This window comes from Cherax quadricarinatus, chromosome 10, assembly GCF_038502225.1.
Source record: "Cherax quadricarinatus isolate ZL_2023a chromosome 10, ASM3850222v1, whole genome shotgun sequence".
In the NCBI taxonomy this organism is placed as follows: domain Eukaryota; kingdom Metazoa; phylum Arthropoda; class Malacostraca; order Decapoda; family Parastacidae; genus Cherax; species Cherax quadricarinatus.
The window spans coordinates 40,059,455-40,077,349 of NC_091301.1; the positions used below are offsets into that span (position 1 = coordinate 40,059,455).

The 17,895-nt window shown below is 41.9% G+C and overlaps 1 protein-coding gene across 2 annotated transcripts in view; it reads left to right on the forward strand.

The window, feature by feature from the left end:
- Window positions 1-17,895, forward strand: part of LOC128688056 (uncharacterized) — an 84,053-nt gene that overhangs the window by 24,758 nt on the left and 41,400 nt on the right. For both annotated transcript variants that reach the window (XM_070083792.1, XM_070083791.1), the window contains 2 exons: window positions 10,969-11,051; window positions 15,068-15,220. In XM_070083792.1, coding sequence (XP_069939893.1) covers window positions 10,969-11,051; window positions 15,068-15,220 — 236 coding nt within the window. The remainder of the gene's footprint in view (window positions 1-10,968; window positions 11,052-15,067; window positions 15,221-17,895) is intronic.

Below are 17,895 nucleotides of genomic sequence, written 5' to 3' on the forward strand. Positions count from 1 at the left end.
ATTCTGCGTGCTCGTTGATAAAGTGGGCAGTCCAACAGAATGTGGCTGACTGATAATGGAGCTTGGCAATTCTCACAGAGAGGAACAAGACGCCTCTCCATCAGATATCCATAAGTAAGACGAGTATGGCCAATGTGAAGACGGGAGAGAGTAGTCTCCCAACCTCGACACTGGTGATAAGAAGACAGCCAGTAACCTATACTCGGTTTAATAGACTGAAGTTTGTTGCCGAGCATAGTAGACCAACGTTGTTGCCAACGAGTGTGAAGGTGGGAAGATATTACAGGAAAATAGTCCGTAAATGGAATACCTCTATAAGAAACTGGTAGGTCATGTACTGCTGACCGCGCAGCAGTGTCTGCCTGTTCATTGCCCTGTACGTCAACATGACCAGGGACCCAACAAAAAACAATATCTTTATGCTTGGTAAAGATGCGGCGTAGCCAAAGTTGGATACGGAGGACTAAGGGGTGAGGTGTATCAAATTTTTGTATAGCCTGTAAAGCACTAAGGGAGTCTGAGACAACCACAAATGATGACACAGGCATAGATGCAATACGGATAAGTGCTGTAAGGATGGCATATAATTCAGCAGTAAAAATACTAGCCGAAGATAGTAAGTGCCCTTGTACGACGCTGTCCGGAAACACTGCTGCGAATCCTACGCCGTCAGAAGACTTAGAGCCATCTGTGTACACAGCAATGGCATGAGAATGAGAGTGAAAGTGGTCAAGAAAAAGAGAGCGGGAAGTGACCGTAGACAGTTGGGCTTTCGAGCAAGGGAGGGAGAAAGAACAGACTCGAACAGCTGGAACTTCCCAGGGGGGTAGGGAAAAGTGAGATGCTACATGTACATAGAAAGGTGGTAGTTGAAGAGAAGACAAGAGCGAATGAAGGCGAAGAGAGAAGGGACGGAGTAAACAGGGGCGGCGAACAAATAAAGAATGTCTACTAATATCAGTGACCATTCTATAAATGGAAGGATTGCGGAGATCATGAGAGTGTACATAGTAGCGCAGGCAATGGGCATCACGGCGATCGGATAAGGATGGAACGTTCGCTTCTGCATAGAGGCTCTCGACAGGGGAAGAGCGAAAAGCACCAAGGCATAAACGTAATCCTTGGTGATGAATGGGGTTAAGGCTAGAGAGAGTAGCAGGAGATGCCGCTGAATAGATCTGGTCACCATAATCAAGTTTCGATAAAATAAGGGTGGAATGTAGGCGAAGGAGGGTTCGACGATCAGCTCCCCATGAAAGATGAGGAAGGGTTTTAAGAAGTTTCAGCCGGCTGTGACAAGTTGCCTTCAGAGAGGTAATGTGAGGTTTCCAGGATAACCTACGATCAAAGAGGAGGCCCAGAAACTTGACTGTATCACGTTCAGGGATACGGGAGCCATAGAGGTACAAAGGATGATCGGAGATGACAGAGCGTCTAGTGAAAGTGATTTGGTGGGTTTTAGTGCTGGAAAATTTAAACCCACGTGTGGTGGCCCAATTGGAAACACGGTCGACTGCATGTTGGAGAGAAACTGTAAGGAGGTGACAGTCAGCGCCTGCACAGGCAATAGCGAAGTCATCAACATAGAGTGATGACCAAATATTTGATGGAAGACTAGAGGCCAAATCATTAATAGCAAGGAGAAAAAGTGTTGTGCTCAGAACACATCCCTGGGGGACACCTTCAGCTTGGATAAAGTCCGGGGAGAGCACATTATTAACCCGAACACGGAAATGCCTGTCAGTTAAAAAGTTCTTAAGGGAGGATGGTAGATTGCCTCGAAGGCCTAAGGAGTGGGCTTGGGCTAAAATATTATACCTCCAAGTTGTGTCATATGCCTTCTCAAGGTCAAAAAATATGGCAATAACTGAGTGGTTATTCGCAAAGGCATTACGAACATACGTATCCAAGCGTAGTAAGGGGTCTATGGTAGAACGAAAGCCATATTGACGAGTGGAGAGACTGTTGTGTGTCTCTAAATACCACACTAAACGTCTATTTACTAGGCGTTCCATTACTTTGCTAACTGCACTGGTAAGAGCAATGGGACGATAGTGGGAGGTTTCATGTCCCGTAGTGCCTGGATTGCGGAAAGGGAGAACAATGGCGGATTTCCACAGCTGTGGAAGAACTCCTTGTGACCAAATAAGATTGTAAAGGCGTAATAGGACTGCAAGGGCTGACTGATGTAAATGTTGTAGCATATGAATATGAATGTCGTCGGGCCCAGCTGCCGATGATCGACAAGCTGAGAGTGTTGCCTCCAGTTCTTGAAGTGTAAAAGGCACATTATACTGTTCTTCTCTGAGAGAAGAAAAGTCCAAGGGTGCTAACTCTCTGGCAGACTTTGAGGAAAGAAATGAGGGGCATAGATGGAGTCCCTGAGAAATACGGACCAGATGATTGCCAATTTCATTGGCAACATCTAGTGGGTTTGCTATATCAACACCGGCAACCCGCAGAACAGGAGCTGGGTCAGGAGAATATTTACCACTCAGTTTTTGTACTTTTTTCCAGACTGCACTCATAGAGGAAGCAGAGGTGATGGTGGAGACATAATCTCGCCAGCAAGTGTGTTTAGCGTCACGGATGACACGGCGAGCGATCGCACACTTCTGTTTAAAATCAAGGAGTCGCTCTGTGGTTCTATTGTACCGGTACCTGCCCCATGCAGCGCGTTTCAAACGTACTGCACGAGCACAAGCAGGAGACCACCAAGGCATGCATTTCTGAGAATGCCTGCCTGAAGTTTGGGGTATAGAGTGAGAAGCTGCGGTGAAAACGGAGGACGAGAAGAGGTGTAAAAGCTCATCGATGGAGGACGAAGAAGGAACCTCTTTAAAAACAGTTAGGTGTGAGTAAAGGTTCCAATTTGCCCGATTAAATTGCCAGCGTGGGGTGCAAAGAGGTGGCGAATATGAAGGGGAAGTAAGAATGATTGGGAAATGATCACTGTCATGTAAGTCCGGGAGAACAGACCAAGTGAAGTCTAATGCGGTGGAGGAAAAGCAGATTGAGAGATCGATGCAAGAGAGAGTATGAGTCCGAGGATCAAAATGGGTGTGAGTACCTGTATTTAAAACATGGAGGGGGTGGGTGGCAAGAAAAGCCTCTAACTGAATTCCACGGGAATCACAGTGAGACCCCCCCCCCAGAGGAAATGGTGGGCATTAAAATCACCAAGTAACAGAATCGGTGGCGGTAATGACGAAACAAGGAAGGCAAAATCCGGAATAGATAATGCCCGAGAAGGAGAGAGATATAAAGAACAGAGCGTATACCACCTACGTAAGTAGATACAGGCTGCTGTGTAATGCAGCGAAGTATGAACAAATAGCCGAGCTACCTCTGTGGACAAAAGAGAGGGCGGCCGGATATTCGCCACAAAGCATACCTCCTTCGGCCACCACCCTTGGAATCCGAAAGGTGGCTTCCAGAGATACACTCGTCGCCCGAAAGACACCCAAAGCTACTCCGGGATACCGGAGAGGGATCGGGACATCCCGAGGCGATCCAGATTCCACGGCAAACTATGCCACCGCTAAGAACCTCAACGGAATGGGATGGACCCCGGTATCCTTTCCCCTACCTAGGAACTAGCGCGCCTGTGGGAGAAATCCCAAAGGACAAAAAGAGGAAGGGCAAAAGGGAGGGGTGGGGAGGGGGAGGAGGAAAGGAAAAAGGGGAGGATGGGGAGGATGGGATAGGGGAGGGGAGATTGGGGGTAATTAGGTTCGGTCTGAGGAAGAAGACCGATAGGTCTAATTCCTCAGACCAAGAGCCTCTTCACCACGCCAAGGAGCCCCCCTTGAAGAGGACCTCTTAGAAGAGTATTGTGACCCTGCTTTCTGGACGTTATCCCCCTTATAATGCTGGTGAGCCCAACCGGCATCCCCTTCCTATACTGCTGGAATCTGAACTCTCTTCCCTCCTCCTTATAGTGCTGATGGCCTTATCTCTTGTTTATCCTTTAGCTGCTGTTGACCCCAACACGATTTCCCAAACAGGCTTCCCTATTAATGTTTTCCTGACACACTTTTCTTTTTACTCTTCTGGTGGGTCCATGACGTTTTTCCTCCTTATAATACTGGTGACTCCAAGACGTATCTTTACTTATAATGCTCCAAGTTTCATTCTCCTCTTCAAAGGGGGCTCCTTGACATGGCGAAGAGGCTTTTGGTCTGAGGAACTGAATATTTCGGTCTTCTTCCTCTGACCGAACGTAAATACCCCCATTACTCCCTTTCCTCTCCTCTCCTTTCCTCATCCCTCCCCTCTCCTTCCTTTTCTGCTTTTGGCCTTTGGGGTCCTCCCCTCGAAAATTCTAGCTCCTACATTGGGGAAAGGGTGTCGTTGTCCTATTCCATTGAGGTCCTTGGCGGTGGCATTTGCCGTGGAATCTGGATCATCTAGGGATGTCCCAATCCCCCTATGGAGTCCCAGGGGGTGGCTTAGGGTGTCCTTCAGGTGACAGGTGTTTCTCTGGAGGCTACCTGTCGGTTCCAGGTGGTGGTAGCCGAAGGAGGTATACCTTGTGGTGGGCTTCTGACTGCCCTCTCTTTTGTCTGCCGAGGTGGCTCGGCGGATGTGAGGTTGCTATCCTGGATCGCCGGTTTACCAGCTTGAAGGGTAGGATGGGGCAAGGGTTTCATGCTGCATCTGCACTACCAGCAGCTCTGAGGGCCCTCTTAAGTGCTGAGGGAGGTATATGGTCCCTTTCATTCCTCCTAGTGCTACCCCTCCACATACTCCTTTTTTCGAATAAGAAGAAACCTTACCATGGAACCCCATGCCGATGAAATTCCTCCTCCCGGACCCCTTTCCTTGTAGCGCCCTCTCATGACCCTGCCTCGTTATTAGACCATTCTTCGGACCTCTCTCTGTTCCTGGTGCCTTCTGCAGGTAACATTTCGTTGCCTGCCTCTGGTACCGTGATTATACCTGACTCTTTTGATACATCCTACTTCTGCACTTCTTTGACCATGCTTCTGGCGTTTTCCAATACAGGGTGACGATTTTCAGCTTGCCTGCCCATCTCGGGACGGACCACTGGTCCCACACTTAAACGGCCACGGATAACACCATCATTATTTCTCGCCCTTCCCTGAAAAGACCGACACGACACTTACTTCCTTTCTAGGTTTTTCATTGACAGTACAGTTATGGAATATTTGTAACCAGTTTTATCTAGACAAAACTTACTGAACTTTCGTTAACTTTGCCTGTTCACTTTGATGTTAAATCTTTTTAATTAGCTCCATTATTGTGGCTGGCGTGCAGGCCTGTCAGTGTGGTAGTGTTATTCATCTCAGTGGCCTAAGTTGCTGCCAGGTATGAAATAATTTGGGGGCCTGTTTAATATTCAGGCGAACTGGGCCATTTACTAGCATCAAACCGCTTTTAACTGAGGAACCTTCTTCTTTGTCCTCCCCTAATGAGCTATTACAACTATTTTTGACCTCGGCTTCACATGCAGTCCTTCAGACCTCGAGTATGTACTCTCAGAAACGCATGCCTTAGTGGTCTCCCACTTGTGCTCATGCAGTGCATTTGAAACTTGCTGCGTGGGGGCCGATATCGTTACAGTAGGACCACTGAGCGGCTCCTTGATTTTAAGCGTGTGAGTGAGGTTACTTGACTCTTTATCCATTAAGCAAAAACCATTTGAGTGCAGTTTGGAAAAAAGTACAGAAACTGAGTGGCAGATATGCTCCAGTCAGAGGCTCCATCTAACCCCCCCTCATTTCTTTCATTTCTTTCCTCGAAGTCTTCGAGAGAGCTGCAGCCCTTACACTTTTTTCAAGCAGAGAAGTCTTATAACCTGCCTTTTACGCTTCCATACCTTGAGTCAACACTTTCCACTTGCCGGTCGTCAGCAGCTGGACCTGATGGCATTTATATTAGTACGCTCCAGCATTTACATCCGTCAGCCCTCATAGTCCTTTTATGTCTTTTTAATCTTGTTTGGTCCCAGGGGGTTCTTCCCCGTCCATGGAAAACTGCCTTGGTTCTTCCCTTTGCTAAACCAGGTACTTCGGGCCATAAGGCCTTCCACTATTGACGAATTGCTCATACCAGTACAGTTTGCAAGTTGATGGAACGTCTAGTAAATAGACGTTTGGTGCGGTATTTAGAGAGACTATAGTCTTTCCACTCATCAATTTGGCTTTCGTAAAGGCCGCTCCACTATCGACCCCTTACTCTGGTAAGATACCTATGTTCGTAATGCCTGTGCTAGTAGCCACTAGGTTATTGCAGTCTTTTATAATTTTGAAAAAGCGTATGATACTACTTGGAGATAACATCTTAGCCCAAATTCATTCCTTAGGCCTCTGGGGCAATCTGGCAGTTTTCCTTAAAAACTACTTGTCTGAGAGGCATTTCCGTGTCCGGGTTAATCTGCTTTTCCCCTGACTATAACAAAGCTGAAGGTGTCCCTCAGGGATGTGTACCTAGCACCACTCTTTTTCTGTTAGATATTAATGATCTGGCCTCTGTTCTCCCATCTAATATTTTATCATCACTTTATGTTGATGACTGCTACAGCTTGTCCATGTGCTAACTGACATCTAGCAGCAGCCTCTCTCCAGAATGCTGTCAAACATGTTTCCCATTGGGCCACTACTCACGAGTTTAAATTTTCTGGCAGTAAAACGCATCGGATTTCTTTTACAAGACGTTTGGTTGTCTTTAATACTCCACTTTACCTGTACGAGTCCCAGATCCCTTAACATGATACGGTCAGATTTCTCAGTCTTCTGTTTGATCGACGGCTGTCCTGGAAACATCGCATTACATCCCTGGAAGCAAATTACCATAGCCGGCTGAACCTCCTTAAAATTCTCGCTCATCTTTTTTGGGAGGGGGGGGGGGATCGTAGAATTCTCCTTCGACCTCATTCAGCCATAATTTTATCGAAACTAGATTATGGAGACCAGATGTAGTTTGCAGCCTTTCCTGCAACTCTTTCTAAACTTTATCCCATTATCATCAGGGATTACGTTTATGTCTAGGTACTTTACGTAACTTCCCTGTCGAAAGCCTATGTGCAGAGGCTAATGTTCCATCTTTGACCGGTCGGCGTGATGCCTATTGCCTCCGGCTGCTCTCATGACCTTCACGATCCTTCTACATACAGGAAGGTAACGGACGTTAGTAGAGGTCTATTATTTGTTTGCTACTCCTGTTTACTTCTTTTTTTTTTCACTCGCTCCTGGCTTCTCTTTCACCCTGGGAGGTTCTGACAGGTCGAGTCTGTTCTTCACCATTTCCGATCTCATTTTCATGTCGTTGCAATTGACACTGATGGTTCTAAATCTTCTTGATCGTGTCGGGTTTGCAGCAGTGTTCCCAGACAGTGTTGCGAGGTTATTTATTAGACTCGGCTAGCATTTTTACTGCTGAACTGTATGCCATTCACAAAGCGATTATACGTATTGCGTCCAGGCCTACCTCAACATTCGAGGTAGTTTCAGACTCCTCTAGTGCTTTGCAAGCTATCAAAAAATTCAATTCACCTCATTCCCTAGTTCTTCGTATACATTTTTTTGCTGTGCCGCATTTCTAGGAAAAACAAAGAAATCGTTTTCTCCTGGATTTCTGGTCATGTTGATGTTCAGGGCAATGAGTTTGTAGACTCTGCTGGGCGGTCAGCGGTACATGACCTCCTAGTTTCATATAGAGGTATTTCATTCTCAGACTTGGTGTAATCTCCAGCCAGCCACCTTCGTAACGGCTAGCATCACCGTTGGTCTGAGTTGATTAATAATGTTCTATCAAGCCTTGTTTTCCTCCTTATAACGTAGTTTCCCTTGTAACAGTTGATATGTTAGCCAAGAAGAGTATCGAGAAGGAGAATGTAGAATATAACTTTGGTATAACTGTGTCTAGCATTAGGAATAATATTAGGAGAGAAGTAAATAATGAAAATGATTGTTATAGGAATGCAGTTAGAAGCCTGAGTAGATCTATAACCCACTATGATAACATGAACGTAGATAAGTATGTTTATGGAGCAACTTGCAATGTGAACAGACTGACTGATGTTGTAGTGGCCAGGCTTAGGCTTGGTTACAAGTACCTGGCAGTTTGGGAGACACACAGATGATGATCAAACTAAATGTAAATTATGTGATCAGGCATATGGTCATTCTCTTGAACACTATGTTCTTAATTGTCCACTTATTGAGGAATACAGAGACAGACAGTATAATAACCTATGTGACATGTCAAGATATCTTATTAATGAAAATAAGATACCAGATATACTAAGCAAATTTCCTAAATTTGCTTGTAACAGATAAGTGAACTATAGATATGTAGATATAAATCCATATGTATTCCTGTTAACCCTTTGGGGCCTAGTTCCTAGGCCTTTTGTGTATCCATATGCTCTCGCGCTACCGTCCACAGGATGGATATGGGGTGCACAATAAACTAGCCACTTCGGTGGCAAAATCTAATCTAATCCTTGTAACAGGTTTCCCTTTCCAATTCCCTATATTGCTGGCGAACCTAGCACATTTCCCTGGTATTATTGCTAGTGTCCGCATAACCGTTCCTGATAATGCTGGTAACAACAAAAAAGTATCACTCTTTTAATGCTGGTGGGCCAACTAGGTTACCTTGCTTATTATGCTGGTAGCTCCAACATGGTTTTTTTCTTTTTAAAACTTGAGGTCCCAGCACGTTCCTGTACTTTTAATGCTGCTGATTTAATTATAAATATCGTGTCCCCTGTGTGTTTCCTTCATGAAAGTGCTGCAGGTTCCATCACGTTTCCTTCTATATAATGCTCTTCTGCCCAACACATTTTCTTCGTTATGATGCTTGAGGCCATAACAGGTGGTGTCAAGGCTGGTGTCCTCTCTGGTATGAGGCTTTCAACTCTCAAAAACTCTGCTCCATCTGAATCATTCTTGACACCCAAGCTGCTTCCTGATACCCAGGCTGCCTTTTGACAGCCAGGCTGCTTCCTGACACCCAGGCTTCTTCCAGATACTCAGGCTGCTTCCAGACACCCAGGCTGCTTAAATTCTTACACGGCTGGTGGTCCCCAACACTTTTCCTTCCTTATAATGCTGGAGGCCATAACAAATTTCCTTCTTTATAATGCCGCTGGCTCCAACACTTTTTCCCTCTACATACAGCTGGTGGCCCCAACACTGCTGGTCGGCTTGACATGTTTTCTTCCTTACATTGCTTATGGTCAAGAAATATTTCCCTCCTTATAATGCTGTTAACCCCAACACACTTTCCTCCATACATTGCTCGAGACTCTAACACGTTATCATGCTTATCATGCTGCATTTTCAATCGCATTTTTTTCCTTTGCTGTGGCTAAAACGCTTTTTCACTTCTCATAATCCTTCTGGCTCCTACCACGTTTACCTTATACTGGTGTCCCCCAACACTTTTCCTTTTAATGCTATGGCCCCACCACGTTTCCCCTACTTATAAAACTGATGGCATGACAGGTTTTCGTTTTCTAAATTAATGATGCCCTAACCCCCCCTTTTCTTAGTGATTTTGCCCCCATTGTTTCCCTCCTTACATAGCTGGTGGGTCCAGCTCTTTTTATTTCTGACATTACTACTGTTGGCGGCCCCAGCAAGTTTCCTTCCTCATAATACCTGTATTCTTAACAAGTTTCCATAATTCAAATTCTGTTACAAATATTAGCATAGATATTTATCAGAAAGAAGCGACTAAAACGCTGGGAGCAAGAGGCTAGTAACTCCTTTTCCTGTATATATTACTAAATTTAAAAAGAAAAACTAGAAGGTATTGATCCATCCCCCACTAGCATCTAGTCTCCTACTGGCTTCTTAACAGTTGTTGTTAGTGATTATTTTGGCCAAGTTGTCCTGTACCCACTGAGACTGTTAAAATGATTTTGGTGGGCTTAGCATAAAGGATTGCAACTGGGTAAATAATTACCAACAAATAAAAGTTTGAGAATTTTAATTAAACAAAAGGTTTTCTAGAGTTAATATTTACAGATAAATTAAATGATGCTGGAATTAGTCTCCTACATACCACCAGGTGCATAACTTAAGTAACTTATTAATTATGGGTATTCAACAACTCTCTACAATTTATCAAAAGTGATTTTAACAGAATACTGTATGATACTACTGTATACTTTTAATGATAAAATGTACCATCTAGTATGTTACTGGACTTCATTGTACTCAGGAATGATATAATAAATAATGAGTGTGTAATGTACTTGGCAAGACTAAGCATAGAACAAGTCCCCCCAAAATAAGCACAACTTGCTTGAGCAGTAAAGGAACCAGGTTGCCAAACAGCAAAGTACACACAGCAGCCATAAGCAGCACAGGGTCAGGCAAGGGAGGAGGAGACACGACAACAACCCTAACTGGGGACAATTACCGAATCTGAGTTCAGTAGCTTCCAAGCCCCGACTACGACAGTGCGTAGACGACAGTCAGAACAAGTTAGGTCTAGAGTTAGACTCGGGACCTGAACCACAGCGAATGTTCCGGGGGAGAGAACCTCAGAAAATGTAAAAAAATCACTAATTATAAATAAGGGACTGTCAATAGAGCTGCAGAGTGCAAGATGTATGTTTTGGTTCATTAACTTGTACATTACGAAAAAAAATATGAGTTTACATGAGAGGAGCAGAGGAAAACAGCGTTCTCCCAGAAAAAGTGGAAAAGAGAGGTGTTGCCTTGATCTACCAGGGAAAGAGTGAAGCAGCACTACAGGTGCCAGATAAGATACTCTCTTGGCTTGCCTGGCATCCCAACAGGAAAACAAGCGAACAAACAGTTTAGCAGTGCAGGCAGCCAGACAAAATTTCGAATCTGCCAGCTTAAAAAACGTAATTAATGTATATAGTACACTGTACAATATAGTGAGAGTACAATAATACACTCTACAGTGAGGGCTAGGAGAGGAACCACCATTTACAATTTACAACCTGGGTTACCCTCACAGGCAGTACGGGGTCTTGGCCAGCAGACTACAGGACGTGGACGTATCTAAGCTTAACAACAACCAAAGGATGGCCTTCTTCATCAGTATCCTTTTATTGTTCTATCTATATTTGGTAACCTGTCATTTATGCTAAACATTGTGTCGTGATCAAAGGCATAAGTTGATATTAAAGTTGTGGTGTTATGAATGGCATAAGGCAAGGGAAGAGGTGGTGGTGAGATGGTTTGGTCATGTAGAAAGACTGCAGCAAGAAACACTAATACTGAGGCTGTATAAGCTATAGTATATGAATTTACCTATTTTTTTTAGATTTATTTTGACTTATTATGCATTTATTAAGTGATGAAAGATGTTGATGACATTAGAGAAAGGGGTTAGAAATTGTTTATGAAGAAAATATTGAAAGTACTCAAAAACTGAGTCTGGATCATCTAGCAGTAATAAGTAAGCGTATTACATCTGTTTGGAAGGAATTACTTCACTGTAAAGCACTTCATAGAAACTCCTGTTTGCCAGAATCCAAGCAATAGTCAGTTTGTGAATTTTCATGCATCCTGCCATGGTACGAAACAGCTTTCACTGTCTAGTGGAATTAGAGATTACTGTATGTGTCCGTGCAGCATTCTGTGACGAATACGGAATTGCCGTTTAATAATAAATAATAATCTTTATTTTTAAAAGTACATGATACAACTATTACAGATGTAGCTGACAACACTGTCATACTATAAAGAAAGCCCCTCGTTATACAGACCATTTTAGGCAACTTGGGTTAGTCTTGTCTCCTAAGATGCCACCCACAGCAATCGGCTAACACCCAGGTACCTACTTACTTCTAGGTGAACAGGAGCAGCAGATGCAAAGAAACCTGCCCAACGTGCCACCCATGCCGGGATAGATCCCTGACCGTCAGTCTGGGAAAGTTATCTCTCATAATCTCTTCGGTTTAATATTGTATACATTCACGATTGAACTTTAACATAAGTACGTGATAGACAGTACAATATATACAAGACAAAAGCAATATGAAGAGTAGTTCTTTTAACTTAAAACTTAATAATAAAGAGTCTAACTTAAAGTAAGTTAGTGCTTAAATCTGAACAATGATTCCTTGTTTGAGCAACAAGTGAGATAGATCTTTATCCATTGTCTATCATGGTTTATATAAAACTTAAAGAACTTTTAGGTCTTTTTAAATTAGTGCTTGAAGTTTTTTATTATTAATGATTATTATTATTTAAGAATTATAATTATTAAGTTGTGGTAATCTGTGCACATAAAAGATGTCACCTGATGTCATTAAACTGTTACCACATAATTAATGAAGAATTTATAGTTATATTTGTGGCATTAGTGTGTTGCTATGTAACTGCATGTTGCATATAGTTGCAAGGTGACGGGTACGAGGTAAGTGACAGGCAGTCCGCCCACCTCAAGACTGTCAGGTGGGTTCAGTCCGCCCACCTCAAAACTGTCAGGTGGGTTCAGTAGTATTGTTTCCAGCTTATTTGTGGTTGATACTGGTAATTGAACAACGTTCTTGGTAGTTTGGTTATTTCTTCAGAGGAACGTCTGGAGACTGTCTCGCCCAGGAGGTTCACTTCATACCAAGTGGTGCAGGTTATTGTTCGCTCTGATAGTCTTCTTCTTCTTCTTCTTCTTCTTCTTCTTCTTCTTCTTCTTCTTCTTCTTCTTCTTCTTCTTCTTCTTCTTCTTCTTCTTCTTCTTCTTCTTCTCTCTCTCTCTCTCTCTCTCTCTCTCTCTCTCTCTCTCTCTCTCTCTCGCTCTCTCTCGTTGCCTACACACTATTCGGTTCCGTCTAACTTCTGGACTTGTGTTATATCACTGTTGGTGAGGCGGTGATGGTAATTTTACTAATGTTTCATCGCACATTATGCTGTACAGTATATGTCTAGTTTTACCAAGAATTCCATTTCAGACTTAACTTGGTAGTGGCTTTGTAGTGGATTCTTAACTGTTTTAGTAATAATAATAATAATAATAATAATAATAATAATAATAATAATAATAGTATAATATCTTTATTTACTACAAGTTATGTTTGTTATGCTAAGCCTTCCGGGTAAATTAGGTCAGTTTTGTCCCAGGATGCGACCCACACCAGTCCACTAACACCCAGGTACCCATTTTACTGATGGCTGAACATAGGCAACCCGTGTAAAGAAACACTCCCAATGTTTCTACCCTCACTGAGAATCGAACCCAGACCCTCGCTGTGTGAAGCGACATCTTTAGCCACCAGGCCACGAGCCACCATAAAATTCATATGCCACTTTTATTGTTGTGTCCTGGGCTGCCTATGGTGTATTATATATAATGAATTCTCGCCAACATCGATAAGCAGATTATTTGATCTGTCTCTCAAAATACTCCCATTGCCTGAGAAAAGTGGATCACATTAACTCTGGCTAAAGCTCACACAGTGAGGGTCCGGGTTCGATTCCCGGCGAAGGAGTGCAAACATCGGACGGTTTCCTTACACCGGTTGTCTATGTTCACCCATCAGTAGGTACCTGGGAGTTAGTCGACTAGTGTGGGTCGCATCCTGGGACAAAAATGACCTAATTTGCCCGAACTGCTCAGCATAACAAGCGGCTTTCCGTATAGTAGTGTGTCATTGACGTCAGTTAGGACTGTATACCTTGTACATGTACTTGTAGAAATATATTATTATTATCATTATTGTTGTTATTATTATTATGGAATATTTGTTACCAGTTTTATCTAAATAGTAAATAAATATATTTTTATAAAATATTGGTTTGCCAGTTAACTCTCAGGTACATATCGAACTTTCGTTAATTTTGTATGTTCACTTTGATGTTAAATCTTTTTAGTTGGCTCCATTATTGTGGCTGGTGTGTAGGTGTGTTTGTGTGGTAGTGTTATTTCCTCTCAGTGACCTAACTTAAAGAGTTTAAAAAGTTTTAGCTTTTACCTACGAAGTTAATTAACCACAAATTAACTTAGTAATTTGCTATTTCAATACAGTGTTTCTACTTTTTCTTTCTTATGTAATTGTTAATATTGTAAATAACTGTTCAGGTGGAACACTTTAATACACGAACACTAAGTTAAGTAACTTGTCATCGCAAGTGTTGGAAACTTGTACGACGCTGACAATACTATATAACCGTAGGCTCTCTGCGCCTATTGTTGGAAAATTATTGATATTCTGTTCATGGACCGGTCGAAGCAGCACACTAGGTTACATATAATTATAAAGACGTGCAACGTTTGAGTGAAAGCCAAATGACTAGCACAGATAGCTTGTTGGATCCCTTGTCAGAAGATCCAGATGGAATTGACAAAACGCTTCAATAACTCAGTCTCATTCTCTACCATTGCACGCGTTTACACTTACAATATTACGTCATAAATTGAGACTGGTGTCTGATCCTCTCTGAACAGTTTCTTTTCAGCTGAGACAGGAAACCGGGACTGTTCCTGAGAAACCTACTGGTGTATGAATTCAAGCCAAACCTGCAATGCCGAATTTGTCGGCTGGTCTCTGTTTCTGAAGAGCAGTACACATAAAGAGAGAGATTTTAATGTACAGATGAACGTCTCTAGTTCCTCCTTTTCTCTAACATGATTCAGCTACTTCGAAGTGTTCAAAAATCAAGCCCGTGCTTTGGAATGCTCTAATGAGCATTAACTGGGAAGGCTTAGGAGTGTACAGCATCACTCCAACGTCAATGTTCCTTATCTTGGTAATACCAGTAAGTTGTAGGCACTGAGAGTATATTGGTTTCACACAATGGTTTCTTTGTCTTGTCAACTGTTTATAAATAAACTCAAGACAACACATATAAAGAATTCTCAAACACACAGTCAAGAATATTAGTTGCCTAACATTTCCATCATGTTAGTCCCAATAAAATAAACTTAAAAATACTGACGGCTTTTCTAAAAATATTGTTTGAAATTTGTCAAATATGATCTTTAAATCTAAAAAATAAATTGAATTGTAAGAGAACAAGATGATGAAAGAATGTTGTATTTTGGAAGGTAGAAGATAACGCTATGGCTATATAGTGGAATACAGCAAACAGTTTCCTTACTGCTCGTGTCCAAGATGTGTACAACGCCTTGACGGTAGACAGCCTGTGTCATCTCAAGACACTTCCCGCCTCCACTCTGGATGTAGAGAACTTCTGGACCACCAACGCCTACCTCATTGGGCCTCACACCTACACGCTCGATCAGATAGAACATGGCATTCTCAGAGGTAGGTTGAACTTATTAGAATACTACAGTATGCCAGGACATTACGCCTGACTTAGTAGACAACAACCACTCAGGGAGGTACTACCTCTTAATAAGTGTGACATGGAAGCTTGTTGAAAAAAAATTGCATTCAGGCTGGTGTTTTCTGTTTTACGAATACGAGACATGACGAGTAAATTGATCTGATTTATATTTCTCTTCAGCATGAACTTATCCTCATTCATTTTTCCGCATTTCTTAGAGCTTCGTTTTCCTGGAGTATTTTCATTTCAGGTTAGTATATAATTTTGTATCAGGGTTCATTGATATTCTTTTCATGATGTAATTAGTTTTATTGTTATTAGTTTTCGTAAATTAAATTAGCTGCTTTTGTAATACATATCAGCTAATTTTTTTCAATAAATATACACTTGTATCTGTGTCACCTGTTAAATTACAGATTATGAATTTAATGTGTGGGTACAGGAGATACTAAACATATAAGCTGAATTCGATTAGTTTAAATCCTCACATATTACAGTTCCATGTCTATTGACAGTTTGTAAGATGACGCAAAATGAAGTAAATAACAATATGGTAATCACGTTTCCAATAACACTCCGAACTGTAACATTTTTACTCATCGTTCAGAGAGCAAGCGCTATACTTCACTCTTCCAGGATTTTAGTCCGGTTTCCCTGAACTCTTTTATAAATGCTGCCTTGTTCACAGTCCAACAGTACGTCAGATAAAAATCGCTTGCCTTAACTACTAACTTAAGCCTGTTGGATGTCCAAGCCCTTATCACTCAGAACCTTCCTTACCCCTTCCCTCCAATCCTTCCTGTACCCCAGATTTGTATGCTCTCACAGTCATCCTATTTTGCTCTTCCCTCTCTAATGTGCACACTACCTCAACTACCCTTCCTCCGCCCTTTGAATAACACTTTTGGAATCCCCAGACCTCAACTTCAAAGCAAGGAATTCTCCTACTTTTGCCTCCTTTTGCCTCTGTGGATAAGGTTGTCTCCATAGATGCTTCGGTGAACGACCCACCTTTTGCCCCTCGTAAATCCTATAGTTCACCTCTTCTTTTGTGGATCCGTCTGTTGACGAGTCTACTCTCAGATATTTAAATATACTTATTTCCAGCATACTCCTTCCAGCCTTATATCAGTTTTCAGTACCTAATTTTTTTCTTACTCGTTTGCTTGCTCTTATACATTTCCTTCCAAATTTATCAGCCAACCTTCGCATCCTCTCTCTAGACTTACCCCCCCCCCAAAAAAAGGGTTTTGTTGGCAAAAAGCATCTTTGACAACTTTCACTTTTTGTATTAAATTCATTGTCTTTTAATATCGCACCTCTCCCCAGCACCTTATCATTCACTTTTTTACTACTCAATTATTATGTTAATCAACCATGTGACATCCCTGCCTAAGGCCTACTTTTAATGGAAAATAATTACTCTCTTTCCTTCATACCTTCACCTGAGCTTCACTATTCTCATAAAACCTCCGCTGCCTTTAATAACCTACCACCTGTTCCATACATTTGCAACATCTGTAACTCTGTTTCCCTATTTTCCTTATCTTATATATTTTCTAAATGCTTAAATTCAATGAAAGTTTCCTACATTTATCTAAGAATTGTTCCCATATGTGTTTCAGTATAAGCACTATCCTTCCTAAAAACTATCTTGTTCCGTAGAAACCCAACTCCTACCCTGAATTAGGTATCCCAGAAGGGGTACCCCATAGATTGCCTCTTTAATTTTCTAAGCTCCCGATTTTCTTTCGTTCATAACTCCAGAACGCCTCATCCTGTCGGACTGAAATTTCTAAAATTTTCTGCAGGGTAACTAGACTCAGATACTGGAAAAAATATGCATGTGCAGGTGGCCTGTAACCAAATTTATTGATCCCATTCCCAGCATCCTAGAATAACTGGAATACCTTGAAAAACCCTCAGTGGCGTAGCTACAAATATTAATAAAAATGACTTCCAGTTCGATGATGGTGGAGAATGAAATTCAGGTGTTAGTGCAGATTTTACCATTTTGTGAGCAAAATTGTGTGAAATATTACCTCCCGTTTAATCTCTACAGTTAAAATATGCGTGTTTACCTCTTCTAAATAGTTTCCATATTTAGTGGGTGATGCATCTTGTGGCAAGAACAGGACCTTGTCGGTATGGTTACTGTGTCGGCAAATTTGACAATGCAATAAATATTTTTGAAAACTTGGAATCCTTGGATATTTTTTTTTTTAATTCGACCATCTTTAAAAAGCACAAAATATTTTTTTTCTTACAGGATTGTGGAGAATTTTAAAACTGATACAGTTACGAATAGAAAACTGAAAGGTAATGAAGACTCATTTTTATAGAATTTTTAAATTTCCTGAAATGAGGGAACTGTTCATCTCTCAGCTACAGGTTGTTCATACCATCTAAGATTTCCGTTCATAACTTCAGAACACCTTATTCTATCTGCGTCACATTTATCCCTGGTCAGCTGTTACTGGGTTAAAGTTTGTAGAGCAAATAACATATGCTGGTGTTCTCAGATCAGTTTTACATAAACCATTCCCGAAACTGATATTCTTGAGATCGTTGTAGGGAGCCTCAGTTACTTTTACTGATGTTACCGACACCCAACAAAAAGCCGCAGTAAGAATAATCACTAAATCCCATCCCT